Source organism: Schistocerca americana, chromosome 1 (genome assembly GCF_021461395.2).
Source record: "Schistocerca americana isolate TAMUIC-IGC-003095 chromosome 1, iqSchAmer2.1, whole genome shotgun sequence".
NCBI lineage: Eukaryota > Metazoa > Arthropoda > Insecta > Orthoptera > Acrididae > Schistocerca > Schistocerca americana.
This window is the reverse complement of record NC_060119.1, coordinates 184,571,316-184,591,180: the sequence shown is the minus strand read 5'-3', so window position 1 is coordinate 184,591,180 and position 19,865 is coordinate 184,571,316. Positions and strand designations below refer to the sequence as shown.

Sequence of the window (19,865 nt, the reverse complement as noted above, 5' to 3'; positions counted from 1 at the left end):
TGCAGAATTAGCAAGAGGAATTCATTAGTTAGCAACCATAAAGATACTGAACCTTCCTGAAAATAAAGAATATTTTCCTTTGGGGCACTATTTTATGGATTTTAAGTTTTGCTTTACATCTACATCCCATTTCTATACCATTTATAAAATAGAGAGAGGGAAAAATGACTGTCTACTTGCCTCCATAAAAGACCTAATATCTCTTATCTTATCATCATCACCATCATCGTCATCATGAGAAATGTACGCTGGTGACAGTATAATCGTTCTGCAGTTAGCTTCACATTCTGGTTCCCTAAATTTTCTCAGTAGTGATTTGTGAAAACAACAACATATCTCCTCCATGGATTCACATTTCAGCTCATGAAACATGTCTGTAATACTTGCACGTTCATCACTTCTACCAATAACAAATCTAGCAGCTCACCTCTGAATTGCTTTGATGTCTTCCTTTAATCTGACCTTGTGGGGATCCAAAGCACATGAGTAGTACTCAAGAAAGGGTGGCACTAGTGTTCTATACATGGTCTCCTTTATAAAGGAGCTATACTTCTCAAAAATTCTCCTAATAAACTGAAGTAAGCCATTCACCTTCCTTACTACCACCCTTACATGCTCATTTAACTTCATATTAGTTTGCAACATTATGCTTACAAATTTAATTGAAGTGACTATGCCAAGCAGCACACTACCAATGCTGTATTCAAACTTTATGGGATTGTTTTTTCTAACCATCTGCATTAATTTATGTTTCTACATTTACAGCAAACTGCCATTCATCACACCAACTATAAATTCTGCCTGTCATCTTGTCTCCTCCAACAGCCACTCAATTACAACACCTTCCTGTACACTACTGCATCATCAAATAGTCACAGGTTGCTGTTCACCCTATCCATCAGATCCTATCACATTTCCTTGGGGCACTCGTGGCAATAATCTTGTCTCCAATGAACACTCATCGTCAAGGAGAATGTACTGCATTCTATTATGTAAGGAGTCTTGGAGCCACTCACTTACCTGAGAAACTAATACATGTGTTCGTACCTTCATTAACAGTCTGCAGCAGGGCACCATGTCACATGCTTTCTGGAAGTCTATGAATATGGAATCTGCCTGTTGTCATTCATCCGTGGTCACAGGACATCATATGAGAAAGGGGCAAGCTGAGTTTCACACAAGCAATGCTTTCTAAATCTATGCTGACTTGTGGAATGGAACTTTTTTGCCTCAAGGAAGTTTATAATTTCCCAACTCAGAATGTTCAAGAATTCTGCAGCAAACCAATGCCTGCAGAGTTTCATGGCAGGAACACTGAATAAAAAGTAATTGGGTTTCCAAATATGTCAACTAATTAAAATTCCATGAGCTTTCGACCAAGCACTCCTTGGCCACTGTCAAATGGTGTGACTGCCAGTGGGTTCTTAGTACACCATTTATATACATTAGCTGCATATGTTGACAAGGCATTCGATGTGCTTGCTTCAACCAAGTAATGGCTGGGTACCATGCCATGCTGAGCTGCAGGACACTGTCTCTATTTACATTGTTGCTGGTAATTTTTACTTCAATTGACTTTTTGATTACAGAATCCCAGGAGCCATTTGTGTGACCCATGATGGATGTTTTGTCAAATTTTATCCGGTGTCCATTCTAAAACACTCTCAGCTATAGCAGATTTCTCGGGGGAGCATAGGTGATAAAAATTCTCGTGCTCCTTCCTGCATTGTTCCATAGTGCATACTGTTCATCTGACATAAGACTGGCAACACTTGCAAGTTTTCTGAGATCTACTGCATCTTTAACCAGTCTCAGTAACTGATGGATATTTTTCAGAGGCCTGAAGATCAATTCGATCTTGCATCATTTCAGCAGCCAGCTTATCCTGCCTGAGATGGAGCCACAGAATGCCAAAAAAGCAGATTCCTATTTCTGCTCCTCATCATTGGTCTTGCTTGAAATCACTTCATATATTTGGTGGATGTTATAACTATTTTTCCTGAAAACCTGGCATAGGAGGCTCAGCTCATGGGGTGGGTTATCAGCATCTGATATCATTCTCACACGATGCACCAATGTTTGTAAAACAGTGCGCTTCTGTGCCACATGATGAGGCTGATGGTGTGCAAGTACATATTGGTGGGGGTGTGTTTTCTACAGACACTGTGGCCAAGGCATCAATTTTGTTTGCAGTGGATTAGAACATCGAGGAAGGCAATGCACTGTCTTTTTTTTCACCTCAATGGCAAACTGTGATACTGTTAAGGCGATTGGGGTGTTTCAGTAACTCGTCAAGTTTCTCACGTTTGTGGGGTCAAATGACGGATGTGTTGTCAACATATCAAAAGAAACAACTCGGTATTAATGGCACCATGTTTAAGGCAATATCCACAAAATTCTGCATGAAGTGGTTTGCAACATGTAGAGCTAATGAGCTACCCACTGCAATGCCGTCAGTGTGATCATGTTGCTGGTAAATGTGCAAAAAATAAGAAGATGTAAGAGTGTGCCTAAATAGCTTGGTCACTTCACTTACAAAGAACTGGGGTAATATGTCCAAACAATCTTTGACAGGCACATTTGTAGATAGTGCCACTACATCAAAACTGACCATAATGCCACCATCACTAAGTCAAAGATGGTTAATTTGGTTGATAAAATCTGCTGAACTTTTGATATGATGAGTGCAGTGTCCTACATGAGGAGTGAGGAGATTGGTCAAGTATTTTGCCAGCTTGGGTGTTGGTAAACCAGTGGTGGATATGGTAAGGTGGAATCCCATCCCATCATTGCGGATCTTTGGTAAAGCATAAGCATCAGATAGTCTAAGTGCCTGTGATTCTTGACCACAGTGCCTTCCACTGAAGTGCGCTTGAGAAGTTCAGATGACTTTCTTATTATTCCTGATGTTGGGTCATGTGGGATTTTCCGATAAGTACCTTCATCTGGTAGCATTAAGATCACCTTACCACAGTCCGCGTATTCCATAGTTACAGCTGCATTCCCCTTGTCAGCAGGAAGGACCACAATGCTTTCATCACTGTATAGTGCTTGTAGACCACTGCCCTCAGCCCCGGTAATATGAAACAGGGGATGAAATACAGATTGAAATGAGCCATATTCTCACAAAAGCAAAGTTACCAGCACCCAACATGACCAGGGCTATGGTCGCGAATCTTCTCGCTCAGGCACCTAGACCACCTACTGCTTGTGCTTTATTGAAGATGCACAAGGATGGGATGCCATTCTGCCTCATCATGTCCAATATTGGTTCACCAATGTACATGCTGGTGAAGTACTTGGCCAATCTCCTTGCTATACATGCGGGATGCTGTAAACAACCATATTAAAAATTTGGCAGATTTTATCAACCAAGTTAACCATCTCTGACAAAGTGAGGGTGACATTATGGTTAGTTTTGATGCATTGGTACTGTTTACGAATACCCCTGTCAAAGACTGTTTGGACATAGTATCCCATTTCTATGTTAAGTGAAGTGGAAGAGCTATTTAGGCTCACTCTTACATCTTTTTATTTTCTGTACAATGGCCAGTATTACAATCACATCGATGGCATAGCAATGGGTAGCCTGTTAGCTCTAGTTATTGCACATTTCTTCATGGAGAATTTTGAGGATATTGCCTTAGACACAGTGCCATTAATGCCTAGTTATTTCTTTCGATTTGTTGATGACACTTTCATCATTTGGTCCCTTGGACTTGAGAAAGTTGACGAGTTGGCAGTAACAATAAGATAGTTTCTTCAAAGTTCTCATCCAACACAAATGAAATGGATGCCTTGGCCACAAGGTCTATAGAAAATCCACTCACACCAATGTGTACGTGCTTGCCATTCACCATCACCACTAGTATAGAGGTGAACTGTTTACACACATTGGTGCATCATGCAAGAATGATATCACATGCTGATAAACTGTCTCATGAGCTGAGCCACCTATGCAAAGTCTTCAGGAACAATGGCTTTAACACCCATCAGATAAATGAAGTGATTTCAAGTAAGACACACAACAAGACCACTGATGAGGAGCAGGAAAAGAAACTTGTTTCCCTGCCATTCTTCTTACTGAAACCACTTAATGAGGCAGCAGGTCTCAGAACAGCTGGGGCCTACACGATACCCTGTGGGTATGGCCAGTCTTATGTCGGACAAACGGTACACACTGTGGAACAATGCAAAAGGAGTATGAGAGGTTTTACCACAAACACTACCCCCCAGAAATCGGCTTTAGCTGAGCATGCTTTCAAAAATGGACACTGGATAAAATTTGATGAAACATCCATCATGGCTTGCACAAACAACTTCTCAGATTCTGTAATTAAAGAAGCCATTGAAATAAAATAATCATCAATAACACTCTAAATAGAGACAGTGTCCTGTAGCTCGGCACAGCATGGGACTCAGCAATTCCGCAGCTGAAGCGGGTGCACTGAATGCCGTATCAACATATGCATGTATATGGCAATGTCACAAGCACCAGTGACGTCACAGCCAGCAGCTAGTGTATATAAGAGGCATACACTGGCAGTCATACTACTTGACAATAGCCAAGAAATGCTAGGCCAAAAGCTCATGTAATTTTAATTACTTGACACAGGTGGAAACCTGAGAACTTTTTATTCAATGTTACTGCCATGAAACTCTGCACCCTTACATCGGGTATTTCTAAGGGGAGGAAATGTGGTGCAGCATTAAATGTCTGTGGGAGCTGCATGTCAAAGGCTAATTTACTGAATTTGCTAGGCTTCCTACTGCGCTGCCATGATGAGAAGACTAGTCCACGATTTTCTATGGTATCCCATTATATCAACACCACTAGGGGGAAATTTCACCATGCAACTGCTGAATTTGAGTGAATGTGCTATTATAGCCTTGCATCTGCAACTATCAAAGAAATTCATGGCTTTGGACTGAGAATGAGGGAATGTAGCTATGTTTTCCCATCAAACGTCATCACAGAAATGGACTACAGAAAGGAAGGTTCAGGTGCCTTTTGCAACAACAACAATACAGTGTGGACCACAGATCCTCAGAATGCACTGTCATCAACTTGACAGCGAGAGATATAGACACAGGTGCAATGTTAAGAAAGTACTTAATTTTGCATCTTTGCCATGGGATATTCCTATCTGTGATACACTAAGTGCTGTCGAACAGACAGTCTGAAAGCTCTCAAATGAAACAGTGGATGAAATACAGCATGAAACAAGCCGTATTCTCATGAAAGCAAAGTTACCAGTGCCCGACATGACCAGGGCTTAGCACAATAGCCTGTGGGCACTACATAATGAAGAAAGCATTATTGTTCTTCCTGCTAAGTGGAATGCAACCATAATTATGGAATACACAGACTATGATAAGAAAATCTACCTGCTACTGGAAGAAAGTACTTGTCAGGAAACTCCCACACAACCCATCATAAAGAATAATAAGAAAGACATCTGAACTTCTCAAGTGCTCTTCAGTGGAAGACATTGTGGTCAAGAATCTTCTGCCACAGGCACCTAGACCACCTACTGCTTATGCTTTACCGAAGACCCACAAGGATGGGATGCCATTTCACCTCATCATATCCACCACTGCTTCACCAATGTACAAGCTGGCAAAGTACCTGGCCAATCTCCTCACTACACATGTAGGACACTGTGAACATCATATTAAAAATTTTCCAGATTTTATCAACCGAATTAACTGTTTACGGCATAGTGAGGGTGACATTGTGGTCAGTTCCAATGTGGTGGCACTGTTTACAGAAGTGCCGGTTAAAGACTGTTTGGATATGGTATCCCAGTTCTTTGTAAGTGAAGTGGAAGAGCTATTTAAGCACACTCTTTTACCTTCTTATTTTCTGTACAATGGCCAGTATTACAATCAGACTTACAGTGTTGCAATGGGTAGCCTGTTCGCTCCAGCTGTTGCAAACCTCTTCATGGATAATTTGAAGGATATTGCCTTAGACATGATGCCATTAGTGCCTACTTGTTTCTTTTGATACATTGACGACACATTCATGATTTGGCACCACAGAAGTGAAAAACTTGATGAGTTCTCGGTACATCTCAATGGCATTAACAGTAACATACAGTTTACCATGCCCTTCTTTGATGTTCTCGTCCACCACAAACAAAATGGATGCCTTGGTCACAGTGTCTATAGAAAACCCACCCACACCGATATGTACTTGCACACCATCAGCCATCATCACTGGTACATAAGTGCACTGTTTTACAAAATATTGGTGCATCATACAAGAATGGTATCAGATGCTGACAGCCTGCCCCATGAGCTAAGCCACCTATGCAAGCTCTACAGGAACCATTGCTATAACATCCATGCCATGTAGAGTGGTCATGCGGTTCGAGGTGCCATGTCATGGACTGTGCGGCCCCTCCCGCTGGAGGTTCGTGTCCTCCCTCGGACATGAGTGTGTGTGTGTCATTCTTAACATAAGTTAGTTTAAGTAGTGTGTAAGTCTAGGGACTGATGACCTCAGCAATTTGGTCCCTTAGGCATTCATACACATTTTAACATTTTATAACATCCATCAAATAACTGAAGTGATTTCAAGCAAGACTCACAACAAGACCTCTGATGAGGAGCAGGAAAAGAAACCTGCTTTCTTTTCATTATGTGTATCTGTGTTTGGCAAGATAAGCTGGCTGCTAAATGACACAAGATCAAAGATCAAATCGATCTTCAGGCCTAGACTGTCGCTTTCGGCCATTAAGGCCTTTGTCAACAATAGACATAGACACACACAACACACACACACACACACACACACACACACACACACACACACACATTCACACACAAACGCAACTCACATACACGACTGCAGTCTCAGGCAACTGAAACCACACTGCGAGCAGCAGCACCAGTACATGATGTGAGTGGTGACTGGGTGGGGGTAAGGAGGCCGGGGAGGGGAGGGGGAGGGATAGTATGGTGGGAGTGGTGGACAGTGAAGTGCTGCAGGTTAGACGGAGGCAGGTGAGAAGTGGGGTGGGCGGGAGGGAGGGGTGGGGGAGGGCAAAGTAGCAGAAAAGGAGAGAAGTAAAAGGACCGAGTGTGATGGTGGAATGATGGCTGTGTAGTGCTGTAATGGGAACAGGGAAAGGGCTGGATGGGTGACAACAGTGACTAACAAACATTGCAACCAGGAGGGTTACAGGAACTTAGGATGTATTCCAGGGAAAGTTACCAGCTGCACAATTCAGAAAAGCTGGTGTTGATGGGAAGGATCCATATGGCACAGGCTGTGAAGCAATCATTGAAATGAAGGATGTCATGTTTGGCAGTGTGTTCAGCAACAGGGTGGTCCACTTTTTTCTTGGCCACAGTTTTTCAGTGGCCACTCATGCAGACTGATAGCTTGTTGGTTGTCATGCACACATGGAATGCAGCACAGTGGTTGAAGCTTAGCTTGTAGATCACGACTGGTTTCACAGTGATGTATTTGTGACAGTCTCTCTGTTGTGCCTATCTGCAACTCACCATCTTCGCTATATGATGAGCAGCAATTTTCCTTTTCATAATATTGTTACATTCCATCTTGGATTTTAAATTGTTTGTGATTAGTTAAAGACACAGTAGGTCTCAGAACACCTGGGGTTCTACAAGATACCTTGTGAGTGTGGCCAGTTTTATGTCGGACAAACAGTATGCACTGTGGAACAATGCAGGATAGAGCATGAGAAGTTTTATTGCCTATGCTTCCCTCAGAAATCTGCTTTAGCTGAGCATGATTCGGATAATGGACACTGGATAAAATCTGATGGAACATCCATTATGGCTCAGAGGAATGGCTTTTGAGATTGTGTAATTAAAAAGCCATTGAAATAAAAATCACCAATAACACCCTAGAGAGAGAGAGAGCACTCTGCAGTTCAGCATGGTATGGGACACAGCAATTGCATGGTAGAAGCAAGTGTGTTAACACCTAGTCAACATATGCGAGTATATGGTGATGCGGCGAGCCCCAGTGACATATATAAGGGACATACCAGCAGCCCACTGGCAGTCATACAACTTGACAATGGGCAAAGAGTGCTTGTCGCAAAGATTGAGTAATTTTAATTACTTGGCATGGTTGGAAATCAAGAACTTTTTATTCGATGCTAAGGATGTTGGTCTGTAATTCTGTGGATCCATTCTTTTACACTTATTGTATACATGATCCATCTGCACTTTTCTCCAATTGTTTGGGATTTTGTGCTGGGTGAGAGATTAGCGATAAATGCAAGCTAAGCAAGGGGCCAATGCTGTAGAGTACTCTCTCTAAAACTAAATTGGGATTCCATATGGACCTGGTGACTTACTTGTTTTCAACTCTTTTAGTTGCTTTTCCACTCCTGGGATGCCTGTTACACTTTCTGCTCTACTCCAGAGATGCCTATTACTATGTCTTCCATAAGAGAGTATGTGCGACAGGCAAATGATGATATGTTTATCCAATCTTCCTGCATGACTGTTTTCGTAAACTTGAAATTTAAAACTTCAGCTTTCCTTTTACTGTCTTATATTGCCACACTAGAATGGTGAATGAATGACTTGATAGAAGTCTTCGACATTTTTAGTGATTCTGTGTGTAATACTTACACAAAGCACAATTTACAATAACTTTAAATTTTGCCTCTATGTCCATCATATTGGAAACAAATGATGTCTATTCTTTGCCTAAGTGGGATGCTAACATCTCTTTATATGCTCTTGCAAACAAATGTGCTCTCCTAGCATCTCGTTGGTGGATTTATTGAATGTAAATGTTGGTTTAGTTTAATTTTCATAAATTGCTCAAAACTTTTGTTGTACACCCTGTTTTGCTTCAGTCAAACATGCCACTGAGGTTAAGGTTCTATACCACCACCACCACATCAGTGCAGTCCTTCCAACTGTAGGTTTAAACTGCCATGAACAGCAATGTCTCACTGCACTTGTGGCAGGAAAAATATGAATGTCCACATGCAGTAAGATTGCTAAGTTCCCTATCTGCTCATCCATTTTTGTGCATGATTTTTGTATTTACATCTCTTATTCCTTTTTCTTTCAGCTCTCTCTCTTCTTCTTGATAATTCTCTTCCCCTGATAACTTTTTATCTGCTGATACTCTCTGTGTTACATCCCTTTCTTCCTCACTGCAAACTTTCTACACCTGTTGTCAGTTTCTTGCATTGTGTTATTCACTTAATAGATAAAAATGTGAATACTAATACAGATTAACTAAGTGAGCTTTCTTGTTTTCAGACATATTGTTAAGATTATAAACTCACATTTTCACAAAGAATATCTCCAATCATTCTAATAACTCCATCTGCACTCATTTCTTTTCGGATTCTCAAAGTCCTGTAAAACAAAATAAATGTAAATCAAGAGTACTAGGCATTTTAGAAAAAAGCTATATTAACAAAACTTACCTGAGGAACATGTAGTTACACTGTAGTATTTCACGCCAGTTAACAAATATTTTGTAAATTTCTTCATTTGATAAAACTTTGCTCTCTAAGAGTGGTTTCTCAAATACCTAAAGCAATAAGAACTCTATTAATATTACACAAGCAAAATCAGTCACATGATTACAAAGGAATAAAATGCCTATAAGATTAGTAAACTGCCAACAGTAAAAAAGTAGAAAGTTATGTGGTTGTTATATTTTTCCCTTGGGTGGTTCATGCAGCAATGTTAACCATAGTGCTGTGGTGGTGTAACGGTTAGCATTTAAGCCTAGCAAGCAAGAAAACCCAGTTTTGAGTCCCGGCTGCAGCACAAATTTTAATTCATTTCTTCTGCTTCAGTCATTACGTGGTCATGTTATAATGGCATGGGAAATTGCTATTAAGATTAGAATACTGTCATAAAGAGGAAATAAAGTAATTATTACTTTGAGAAAAAATCACATTCACTCTCACATATCAATGGAAGTCTGTGGAAATTTGTCACAGAATACGATACACAAGAAGACTTCAAAAAATAATTTACACATTATTATGACAGGTCAAGCAACTTATATTTAATGCTGCACTATATTTGAAAGTGACAGAGATAAATGACACTATTTTTCAAAATAGTCACCAATTATCTTAAACAACTGTCAAAAGGTTCCAACAATTGGTGAATTGTTCAATTCCTTGATGACAGAAATTCACTCCTTGGTCACATATGCCATATGGGACTGCTACATGAACATCCTCATTGCTGGAAAATCTTTTATTTCCCCGGATTTTCTTTCAGCTTGTCAAAATCTGAATGTGATTAATGGGTCCTGAGCATGTATTATCACTGTCAACAGAAACACTTGTTACATGAACCAGGGTAAAGAAATTGGCTGACAAATAAGTGAAACACCCAGATGGGGAACTGGAAACAAAATGAAACTTAATGAGTTGAGAGTGTATGAGATGTTATTTCAGTAATTACAAAATTGAGTCAAATTTGCAACGAACTTGGCAGTATAAGCCCACTTATCTGTATGACATTGCACCCCCCTCTGGCTTGGATGCCTGCACTGATTTGGTTGGGTAGAGGCCATTGTAATCTCTGCTGAGGCAAGCTGACTAACCACTGCTGTAATTGGTTCTTGATATCCCAGACACTGACAGTGAGACAGAATTGATGTCATTCTGCATCACATAGAACTTTCACACATTCAAACAACAACTCACCTACAAGCCTTAGCACCCAGAGGCAGTGGCCATTTGTGTGTGAGTTGTTGTTGCTATTGTGTGAATGTGTGAGGGTTCTACTGTTGTAGAAGGACTTTGTCTGAAAACTGAAAATATTTACAGCGTTCTTTTTCATTGTACTTGACTATGACACAACACGTCCTCTGTGTGGTGGGTAGCAAATTATTCTTTCCATATAGTGGTAAACAAAGAAAACTGGTTTTCTACTAACATCCTAATAGCTCAACAGATGGGCACACACACAGACTAAATGGGGGAAGTATGGTGAAAGAAATCAGCCATGACATTTTAAAGGAACAATTCTGGAATATGCTCTTACATTATTCAGATAACTCAAGAAAACCTCAATTTGAACAACCAGATTGGGATTTGAACAACAATCCTACTGAATGCGAGTCTGGTGTGCTAATCACCATCTCACTTTACTCAGTGACTGGATATGGTCCTCAAAGTAAGAGACATCAATGTTCACTCACTCCTGCTACGATAATCAGTGTAGTTCAGTCAAACAGGTTTGATGATGATCTGCATTTTTGTGCTGTTACAGATAATTTTAATGGACCACAGAACAGTGAAAAAAAAAAAAAAAAAAAAAAAAAAAAAAAAAAAAAAAAAAAAAAAAAGAGCTCAGCACTAAGACATCCCAGACTACAATAGAATCAAAATGGATTCAGTACACATGAGGGAAACTGAAACTTGTCATAGAGATATAGCCCCCACTTCTGAGTGTGAAAGAAATGTAAATTTAACATTCTGAAAATACTGAAACAAAATTTCATAAACCTTCAAAGAAATGATGATCTCATTGGGAAGATAACCAAATTTTAATGCACCTTCTTTCTAATAAATACCACAGCTTATCTCTTTCCACAGGAACCGTGTTCTTCAAATGCAAGTGCGTAATGAAGTAACATGTTCTCTTTATTTAATGTTGTACCAATTTCTAGACTGACAGAGCCTTGCTAATCCATTTTTGTAAGCCTCCACCTATCTCTACTGCTACTAGGACATTAATGCCTAGAATCTGTTGTGCAATGGAGTCTACATTTATATGTCCCTGGACTGCCAAATCGAGTGCGTTGTATTGGCAAAAAAAGAGGTTTGTTACACGAGTAGAGCATAGAGTTAGAAATTCAGTGCTGTTATCGGGCCAGTTTGACATATGGCAGCAAGATCTTGAGTTTTAATGCAAAAAACCATGTGGTGTCCCATAATATTTCCATGGGAAAGGCCATGGCACACCATTAGGCTCTTCAAAGTATGGAGGATAGCCATGGGAATGAAATAGAAAAATTATATATAGCTCAAATGAACTTTGTAGAAACAGTACACCAATAAGGGGAGTCTCTTTGTACGGAGTCATGTGAGACTGTGTGTACAGCCTGAGCAGTGAGCAGGCATCTTCACTTGCTGGTACCATTCTGTCGCTGGTTAAAAGTGCTTTATGGGGCCGCCATAGAATACCAAGCAGACCACTCCAAGAATGTCAACACGAGTAGTAATGACATGAAAGAGACTGGTTGATTTTGGGTGAAGGTCCAGATCAAGAGTTATTGTCATATAGTTCTGAAATGTAATCATGTAAGTTTATGGCAGAAAATAAAGCGCTTAAAGTAAGTCACTGTCAGAAATAATTTACATAGCTAAAGATAGCAGAAACCCCACTCTCTTTCGGTGAAGTACTCACACTTCAGAAAAGAAGTTACCAGGCATGGCAAGAAGTCACGTTAGAACTGACTAGCTGGAACAGTTTATAACTACTATTACAGATGACCCTCAATCAAGTGTTAGCATATTGTACAGTCAAACAGCCAAAGAGAAGGTGGCATTACAGCTGGTGTTAAGCACGGTGAAGCAAAGCAGCAACAGGGAACATGCTAAAAGTCGCATACACTGATAAGTCAAAACATTATGATCACTGTCCACCACAACACTGGATGCCACCTGATGATGTTGCAGGCATGTGACGTGGCAACAAAAGTATGTAAGTGGAGCAGATGCAGATGAGGGATCACACTTGTGAAGATATGGACTGCAAATGGGGAAATCCAATGACATAAGCAACTCTGACAAAGGGTAGGTTATTATTACGTAGAGCCTGGGAACAAAGTATATCGAAAAAAGGTGAAGCTGGTCAAATGTTCACATGATACTCAAATGGTTCAAATGGCTCTAAGCACTATGGGACTTAACATCTGAGGTCATCAGTCCCCTGGACTTAGAACTACTTAAACCTAACTAACCTAAGGACATCACATACATCCATGCCCGAGGCAGGATTCGAACCTGCGACCGTAGTGGCAGCGCAGTTCCAGACTGAAGTGCCTAGAACCAGTTGGCCACAGTGGCCAGCTCATGTGCTACTGTCTTGAACATTTATGGAAATAGGTAGAAGGGAAGTGAAACTACAACTAAGTGCTAATTGGTTGTACGTCCATGACTCTTCATACAACATGGGATTTGAAGGCTTGTCTGCTCTGTAAATTAGGACAGATGGTCATATGCAGTACCTTTGCTGAAAGAGCACAATGCTGATGCACAAGCAAGTGTTTCGGAGCACACAGTTCATCGTACATTGTTGCTGGAATGCCAGAGATGCTGGAGTTGGCGGTCGTGTGTGTGTGTGTGGGGGGGGGGGGGGGGTCGGCAGGGGGGGGGGGGGGGGGGGAGAGCGTGTGTGTGCACACGTGTGTGCCTTTTACTGATGAAGACTGTGGCCAAAAGCTATAAGTGAGTGTCGTTTAAAAGTGCCTGTCTGGAACCTGGCATGTCCTCTTTATGGTAAGTAGCAATCTGTCTCTTGCCATTGTGACAGAAAACATTGTTGGAGTACAAGCTGCACTTGAGCAGAAAAATGGAGACTTAGAACATTACAGAAGCCAGGTAGACGCACCGCAGGCTGTCAAGAAATGGGTACTGGGACAATTTCAAGAAGTTAAAGTCACACAGACTGTACCCTTTCCTTCTATTGATTCTGTGATAGCAAATTTAATAACACTTTTTTCTGGTGAGGCAACAGAAGGCACAACTGTATTTCTTAGTGATCTATTAGCTTCAGCCATGCTGGGTGGTTGGTCTAATGAAATATGCCTTCAGACGGCCAATTTATGACTGAATGGGAAAGGTTTGTCACCTACAATGAAATCTCATGGGATGCACAAACATTCAAACAATTAGCTGAGGGATTACAGCACAGGTATCACAAACACAACAGTACATTAATCTTTACTGAAAAATTAAACACATAAACTCAAAAGCACAATGAGCCATTTGAATGATTCTCGGATAGGATCCGAAGACTCAATGTTCAGACATAGCAGCTGATATGAAATGAAGAACGGAATATAGTGTTATACCAAGAAGCTGAAAATGGGGTTCTCGAAGTGTTTTTGCATGGCATTCCTGCTGAAATGTTGAATACAGAAGAATGGAGAATCCTCTGGATTTGGTCATGGCTATTACAGTAGCTACATATTTAGAGGAAACAGATGTTGCAACTAAGGGTCGTGGTGTGTGTCATGTGTTTGTTTTGAAAGTAAAGTGTCACAGCTGTGGGCCCGATGGGTATCTCAAGAACCAGTGTTGTCAGACAAAGTGAAATGAATACAGGCCAGTGGATCACAAAGTGTGGGAAAGGAGTGCTATGAAATGAGAGAATGGATATCAGAGAAGCATTAGTCAAAAACAAACGGGAACATATCAGTCATTGGAAGATGTACCCAATAAAATGTGATACTGCACAGTTATATGCGGAGACAGATTGCTCCTTGTGGGGTTTTGTTGGTGGCAAGGAACGTAGATTTTTAATAGGCACAGAGACACATGTATTGATCATCATAGGAGATCTCTTGGGTAAAAACAGACAAGGAGCTCCTCATTATAGATTATGTGGAATGGGTAGCAATGATATACATTCATTCTGGGCATCACAGCTCAAGTTTAGTGTATGAAATAAGACTTTTTCTGAGCATATGGAGGTGTTGTCACACATGGAACAAGGATATACTGTGATTCTCGGATTTAATTTCCTTACTAAACATCATGTAAAGTTAATCTTTCGCAGCATACAGCTGAACTTAGAGGAACTTTGTTTCTGCTGGTTACTATTGGTGCACCTGTCAAGGAGTTGTCGCCAACTACATTGTGTACACACACATTAAAGATGGGTTCTCATGATAACGTGCCATCAGGTGCAGGCAAACTAGTTTGGGTATCTATGGGTATAGACTTACCACAGGAAATTTTATGCATGTTTGAACCACTAGAGTAATGACCGGCTGGATACAATGCATGTATTGTATGCATAAGCATAACGTGCATAAGTAATGTAAATGTGGAATATATGGCTCTGGTTAGCCTGGATAATTTCTGTAGGGGCAACATAAGTCTATCAGAGAGCTTAATGATTGCCTCATTGGATATTTTAGAGGAAGACGATACACACTGGTGTCCAAAATTAAAGCAACAAACCACTGTTACCCAGTCCTGCATTTAATTCATGACATAATCATACAAACTGCCAACACAAATCTGTATAATCGTGTTCTGCACAGAAGATGGTATTTCGGTCAAAGAAAACCACGCCACCAATGACATCAAGGCACCTATCAGACGGAGTAGCGTTTGTCGGGTAGTCCCACATCCACAATTACTGTGTACACAGTCATAGGTGGTATAATACGGCAGAGAGAGAACACCTATCAGACTCTCTGTGGTGGAGGGCCACAGGAAGAATGGAAGCAGGACAGTCGTAAATTCATTTGGCCTGATGGCTTAACGTGAGTTGTTCTGTTGATTTTCAGATGTAGTGACAGTTAACAGAGATTGAAACGGTATCCTAAAGACCAGAGCAGGGCCGATCACGTGTTACATCAGAAATAGAGGACCGTTATTTGGCTGTTGGGACATGGTGTTATGGTTTTAGTACAGCGTAGTAACTGGCATCGGACATCACAGCATTCACTGGAGTGTTGTATTGAGGAAAACAGTGTACAAAAAGCTTCAACAGAGTGGCCTTTATTGTCAGGGACCTGCTGTATGTGTGCCACTGATTCATCTTCACAGAAGGGTAAGTCTAGGGCGGAGTCGTCAACATGCCACCTGTACAGTTGAAGAGTGAGCCAAGGATCTTTTCACAGGTAAATCCCAATTTGGTCTGGATAGTGATTCTTGATGAACTCGCCAACAGCAGAGAATGTGGAACATGACTTCGAGACCCAAACATTGTGGAAAGAGATTGATATCAAGGAGAATTGCTAATGGTGTGGGCAGGGATCAAGTTGACCAATTGAACACCCCTTCATGAAATTGTACAGATGAATAAGAAAGGTTTAAATGCTGTCAGGTACTGAGATGATGTCTTAGGACTTCATGTATGATTGTTGCAAGGTGCTGTGGGCCCAGACTTCATAGTGATGGATGATAATGCTCAACTTCATAGAGCATGAGTGGTTGCTGTTTTCTTGAAAATGGAAGATACTGCACACATGGTGTGGCCTGGTCACTCTCCTAATTTGAATCCCACAGAGCATGACTGGAATCCACTAGGGAGAAAGGTGGATGTTGCCACTAGACATCCTGTACACAAAAAGGAGAGAAGTCAGAGGCCAGAACTATCATTAATACCAGCGACCTGTGAGATATTCTCAAAAGCACTGGTGAACAGAGCGGAAAAACAACTAAATCTACAAATTGATGAGTATCAGGGTGTCTCCAGAAAGAGGAGATCATTGCATTTGCAGACAATATGAGGTCTGTTAAAAAAAATTCTGGAACATTCATAATTTCGCGCCAATGGTTTGTTGGAGTGAAATGTGGTTGGCATCCCTGCACATGCCTGTGTTTAATGTGTGACTGCTGAAAGTTTCATTGTTGTATGTCTGTTAGTTATTGTTCAGTGCTATATTGAGTAGAGTATTATGTTGGACAGTTTGTAAATTTGGAGATGACAGAGTTAGAGAAGCAATGCACCTACCTTTACCTTTGAGTGAAACTCAAGAAAATCTTTACAGAGGCACACCAAATGATGCAGGAAGCCTATGGTAATGAGTGCTTAAGCTTTACTTGGTGTTACAAATGGTTCACACAGCTAAAAAATGACCAGATGGAAATTAAACACGACCTGCATTCAGTATGCCCTTTGACATCTGCTGATGACGCTCATTTCAAGAACGTCAACAAAACTGTGCATGCCAAACAAAGACTGACTGTCTGAGAGATTGCAGAAGAATGTAACATTTCAGTTGCATTATGTCATGAAGTCCTGATACAGAATCTTGGAATGCATCATGTTGCCAACAAGTTTGTCCCACAGCTCATGAGTGAAGACCAGAAAGGCCTTTGCCTCACAATCTGTGAAGAGCTTTTTGACCGAGCAAATGAGAATGAGATGTTCCTTAAGAGAATCATAACTGGTGAGGAGAAGTGGGCCTATGGTTATGATGTTGAGACCAATGTTCAGTCTTCACCAAGCATCAGGAAAGATTCTCCAAGACCAAAGAAAGCTCATCAGATCAGGTCAAATGTCAAAGCCATGTAGATGGTTCCTTTGATTTTGAAAGATTAGTTCATCATGAATTCATGCCACAGGCACAAAATGTTAGTTGATGGTACTATTGGGATGTTTTGCAATGCCTTTGAGAAGGAAATGGCTTGAAATGTGGTGAGACAATTCATGACTTTTGCGTCACTATGACACACCCACACATTCATCCCTATTTGTGCATAACTATTGCACCAAAATGAAATTACTGTGCTGCCTCATCCTCTGTACTCTCCAGACCTGCCCTTGTAGACTTCTTTTTTATTTCAAAAGTTGAGAACCTCATTGAAAGGATGAAGATTTGTAATGATAGATGAGATAAAAGAAAATTCATGGACGGCACTTCGCAAATCCAGCAAGAGGTATACCAAGACTGCTTTCAGAATTGGAAATGGTGCTGGGAGTGGTGTGTCAATTGTGGTGGAGGAGAGTATTTCAAAGGAGACCATGCACAATAAGTAAACAGTAAGCATAGGAAAACTGTGTTGACAAAGTTCCAGAATTTTTTGAACAGATCTCGTATTGTGGTATAGTTGGAATCATCATAAGAGATAGTTTACCGAATCATGCAACTACAGAGACAAGCAGCTAAATGTGACCTACAGATCTCTACTGAGAATACACAGCATATGACAAACATGAAGACATTTCACATATGGATGATAATAAAGGAGGGAAATTTAGAAGGTCGTAATATTTAAAGATCTGGGAGAATGGATAGAAACTGGTTTGACAGAAAAAGAAGCAATTTGAGTGTCAATACACAAAATGAATTTACCATACAAACTTACTGTAAACATCTACAACAGGAAGAATATTTCAATCAATGCAAAAATAAGACATTAACAGAATTACCAGACAGTGATCCATCCTGAAGCCTCACACACAGCAGAAAGTCTGAACTTGCATAAGAAAAGGAGTACTTATGAGACTAGAATTTGTAGACTCATGGGTTCTAAGGAGGATATTGGAACCTTGAAGAACAGGAGATGGTCAAAGAGAAGGCAAGCAAACTGAAGACTGTACATCCAAATGGAGAGAATCTCACACATCATTAGGAAAAGGACGAACATGTTCTTCGGATACATTTTCAGAACTGGCCATGGACGATTGACAAATCAAATAATATACTTTTTTGTGGATAAGAGAATCCAAGTATGGTGAATCCAAGAGATACACAGGGATCTGGAAGAATGGGAAAACTGGAACCAGAGTTTTTCGAACTAAAAATTCAGGCTTTCACAAGTTTCCAGGACAGAGACAGACCCAGGGCAAAAATCATCATTGAGAAAGATAGAGACCAGGAGAAATGAAGCTGATCCAGAAATGAAGCTGATCCAGATTAATTTGGTCTTCAGGTGGCTAAAACAAAAAGAAGAAGAAAGAGGACTCTGGAACTGTCTGTTTTAACAGGCAGTTCTGAAATTTGAGACTGTTCCTGATGTCACAGATATTAAATACATGATGGGCAGTATTTGTTTTGCCTGATTCTATTTACATAACACAAAAATGAAATTGCAAATATCTGGTGAAACACAATCAAACTTTGTCTGACAGTTCTTAGGAAACCTACCTGATATGATATAATCACCTGTGGGTTTTTCAAGTCGTATGGGATGTTTCCTTTTAGTTAAGTGATTTAAAATAAACTGACGCTAGAACAGGTGCCAGACCCATCACATATTCAATAAACTTACAGAATCTAACTACCACACAGTTGGGTACTGTGGCCTTTTCTCTACAGAGTGACTTGAATTGTTTTGAATACCACACTCACTCATTTCTGTATCTGACGATTCTGCATCCATGTGACTTAAACACAGGAACTGCAATAGACAGCTTCAATACACTCACTGATTTTATAGGAGACCAAAACTTTTAGGTGTTTCTCAACATCTCAGCATGTAAGACATTGCTTTCGAATCTATCCAACACTTTTAAAATAGCTGTCTTTATTCTTGTTATGTCTTTTTCAGCTTTTGGTTGTCAGCAAGGGTTCTGCTTGGTTTGAACCACTACACAACTACCTTTGCTTTAATATTAACTTCCTAACACTGCTACTGACCCATGTTGGGTCCTTCTCATAGCTCAGTATGCTCCAAGGCATCAACTTATCTAGGACATGGCCAACACCACGCCTGGATTTGTGCCTGAGAATCTCCATATTCTTTTTGCTGAAGTCAAATGTTTGCCGCTGATCACTCAGGTAGTATCGAAACATTCTACAATTGCACTTGGTAAGCAGAAATCTTCGAACCTTTCTTAACTTTTTGTTCAATGCCAGCTATCAATGATGGTCATGTGAAGGCTTACTTACAAAGTTTCAAGAACCAACTTTAAGTGAGTAATCTATGAATGTATTAAAACCCCCTACCATTATAGCATGCCTCGAGAAATTTACTTGCAATATTTTCTAGGATTTCTCATGAGTATTTTACCAGTTTGATATCTCACCAGTTTGATGCTGGATGTGACTGGACAGTAGTAATAACAAATGGGTCTGCCTGATTATTTATCTATCGCATTAGACAATGGGAAATCCTTTATGGCAGTAAATTCGCCACTTGATCTTTACCTACTTCCTGTTCCATTTCCATAATAATGTCTTCAATTAGTTGCTTTTT

The 19,865-nt window shown here is 40.4% G+C and overlaps 1 protein-coding gene across 1 annotated transcript in view; it reads right to left on the bottom strand.

Annotated features, from left to right (window-relative positions):
- Nucleotides 1-19,865, bottom strand: part of LOC124615702 (intersectin-1) — a 225,358-nt gene that overhangs the window by 69,295 nt on the left and 136,198 nt on the right. Inside the window, exons 25-26 of the mRNA XM_047143787.1 lie at nt 9,435-9,541; nt 9,291-9,363 (exon numbers count right to left, since the gene is read on the bottom strand). Coding sequence (XP_046999743.1) covers nt 9,291-9,363; nt 9,435-9,541 — 180 coding nt within the window. The remainder of the gene's footprint in view (nt 1-9,290; nt 9,364-9,434; nt 9,542-19,865) is intronic.